The 2844-nt window shown below is 34.6% G+C and overlaps 1 protein-coding gene across 1 annotated transcript in view; it reads left to right on the forward strand.

Moving 5' to 3' along the window:
• hacd2 (3-hydroxyacyl-CoA dehydratase 2) overlaps positions 1-1357 on the forward strand; it is a 19256-nt gene extending 17899 nt beyond the window's left edge. The window contains exon 7 of the mRNA XM_015386345.1: positions 491-1357. Coding sequence (XP_015241831.1) covers positions 491-573 — 83 coding nt within the window. The 3' untranslated portion in view covers positions 574-1357. The remainder of the gene's footprint in view (positions 1-490) is intronic.
• The last annotated feature ends 1487 nt before the right edge of the window (positions 1358-2844 follow it).

Below are 2844 nucleotides of genomic sequence, written 5' to 3' on the forward strand. Positions count from 1 at the left end.
CCGGGCCTTGGTGTATTACCAAGAATATCAAGAATGAAAAAATTTTAACAAGTTACTAAAGCAAAGAGATCGCAAGATTATGCTATGTTTTTGATCAGATGCATACAGTTAAAAAAAAACATTTTTATATAAGTGGGACTGAAACATATTGATTTGAATAATTACCTTGGTACCAGGTCTTTAGTGTTTATGTTGCTCATCATTTATACTGACATATTTTGGAATCTTTGAAGCTGAAGGATCTTTTACTAAATGTTATTTTGTTTCCCCTTTTTTTACTTTAAGAGTGATATAATAATGATCCAATAAAACTTAATTTTTACTTTTTTGGTGCATAGAATATACATTTACAATTATTTTAGGACAAAGTGCTGCTATTATTTATTTATGTGTACATAACTCTGCTTTTAGAAGAATTTGTGAAATCTTTGGTCTTATTTCCTGCCTGTTGTTTTAACTAATTTCCCTGCATCCCTGTATCTCCCATCAGTGTTTCCCCAGCTTTACTTCCATATGATACGACAGAGGAAGAAGGTACTAGGCCACACAGAGGACTACAGCAAAGTGGAATGAGGTGTGCAGAGCTCACAAAGGGTCCAATGAGAGAAAAGCTACCAAAACATCCCATAAACAAACAAATCAATGTTTCCTATTTTCAAACTGCCAGAACTGATCCTCTTGATCATCCTGTTATCCACCCACATTATTTTATTCATTTCATTCCTAAAGCTATGGAAAGCAAAGAGACATTCTGGATGAACTTGTTAGTTTTTGCATATTTCTGATCAAATTGTGATAATATTGAAGTCTAAAGAAGTGATTGACTTGAATAAAAATGAGCTGCTTTGTGAGCATTGATCAGAGTTTGTACACAGTTAATCTGACCTGATGATTCTCTGATAAACCTCTGACCTCCTAACAAATGACACTACTACAGAGAATATAGGTTTCTCCTCCTGACTTGTTTTATGACCCTGTTGTATGAACCAGGTCTGCTCTAGGCCTCTTTAACTCTGAAAAAATACCGTGGAGTGTAGCACTGAAATCAGACATTGTAGGATTTGTGTCCTTTATGTTGGTTTGTACAAGCATTTGTATTTCTTCCATTTTGTGTAATTTATTGAAAGGTTTGGTACATTCCATATTTAGTTCAATAAACCCTTCTCCATCCCATGCCTGTTTTAGTTTTTTTTACTTTTTTGGATGTTTGTCTTTTCTGTTTTTTTGACTTGAGTTAATTCAGTTATTCAATGCCTTACAATAGTAGTCCATCCTCCTTCATATTTTAACATGGAAATGTCTACATTAGGGCTGGGTAAAAAAAATCTATTTAATCGATGTCTAGGGAATGAGATCAATTAATTTTATAGTGACGCGCATGACGTTCACATTCAAATGAGCAGGAAAGACAACTTCAAGCCAGACAGCTGCAAATATAGCCAATAGGTTGATTGAAGACATTAAAAAATGGGCTGACCAGCAAACACCCTGTAGTTGTTAGAGTATATGGTTTGTGCAGTGAAGATAATGCAGCTCATGCATGTCTGCTTATTCCCCGCTGTGTTCCGTTGGCTTGCTCGAGTGAGGCTTCCCTTTTTCACTTTTCACAAACAAGTTTGCACTTTTGAGACAGTTTTGTTCACATCTCAAGTTTAAACTGTCCGATTTACAAGTTTGCACTTTGTGTTTAATATGACAGGAAAAAATAAAGGTCTAAAATGTGTGATCTGCATTTGTATTTTACTTTGCAGAAAAACATTCTGCTACTGTCATAGTCGTAGGTTCTAATTGAAATGCCTCCTCCAGCTTTGCATGTTTTTTACTTTGGTTTTTTGTTTGTGCAGAAATGTTTGCCAGTTCTTCAAAAATTTGTTCAAGTTTAGACTTCTTGTCATCTCTGGCCAGATGCTGCCTTCCTCTTAAAGGGAAGCATCCAACCAGCATGTTGCTGCCACTACCATGCTTCACTACGGTTCATTTGTTCCCAAATAATCATGCATGTTGGCCAAACATCTTTTACATGTTTGACTCCTGTATGGTTTTAAATTTAGTGGACTTTTTACAATTTTCTTTGTTCCATTAATAACAGAAATGTTACCAGACTCTACCACTTGAGGTGCGGGTCTCTGCAGCTTTCTTTAGAGTTATCATGGCCTTCTTCCCTACATCTGTGATTCATCATCTCCTTGCCCCCTTTGTCAAATCAGGTGAACATTCGTGTTTAGTAGGTTAGCAGTTTAGGCGAACTCTATTTTAATCTTAAAAAGCTTTAGAACGCCATGCTAGATTTCCATTCTAATTCACAACTATGCAATTATAATTGGTCAAAATCTCAAAATATAATAAAAGACTAACAGTGTGGATACTTTTGCAGGGCACTATATAGTGATGCAGTACTTTAACATTTGTCTTTTCTCTCCCAGGTTGTCATGAGTGGTGCTTTGCATGATATATTTTATTTAATATGTGATTTAAAAAAAAAAAAGAATTCTGATTTCAACTATCTTTGAGCAAACATGTTACTACAATTCCATTTTTTTCATGTTCATCTTTTTAAAATCACTCTTTATCATCTTTTTTTATAGGTTTTCATCATATTGTATTTTTTTTTATATTAAAGAGCAAGTTGTACAGATTGACAAAAACTAGCACAACATGCTGTAGCAAGAGTGTTTTGAAATGAGGCCGGTTGATATGTAAGAAAACTGCATTGTAGCTGAAATAAGTGCTGGAAGTTGCAATTTCTTTGTTTCTATTGATTTCTTAGACAGAATTGTCGTGCTTAAAACCTGTAATTAATATTGAGGTATGTGAGATGAAGTAATAATCTCAAGTGAAGGTTTT

The sequence above is a fragment of the Cyprinodon variegatus genome, unplaced genomic scaffold (genome assembly GCF_000732505.1).
Source record: "Cyprinodon variegatus isolate N-32 unplaced genomic scaffold, C_variegatus-1.0 Scaffold364, whole genome shotgun sequence".
Classification (NCBI taxonomy): domain Eukaryota; kingdom Metazoa; phylum Chordata; class Actinopteri; order Cyprinodontiformes; family Cyprinodontidae; genus Cyprinodon; species Cyprinodon variegatus.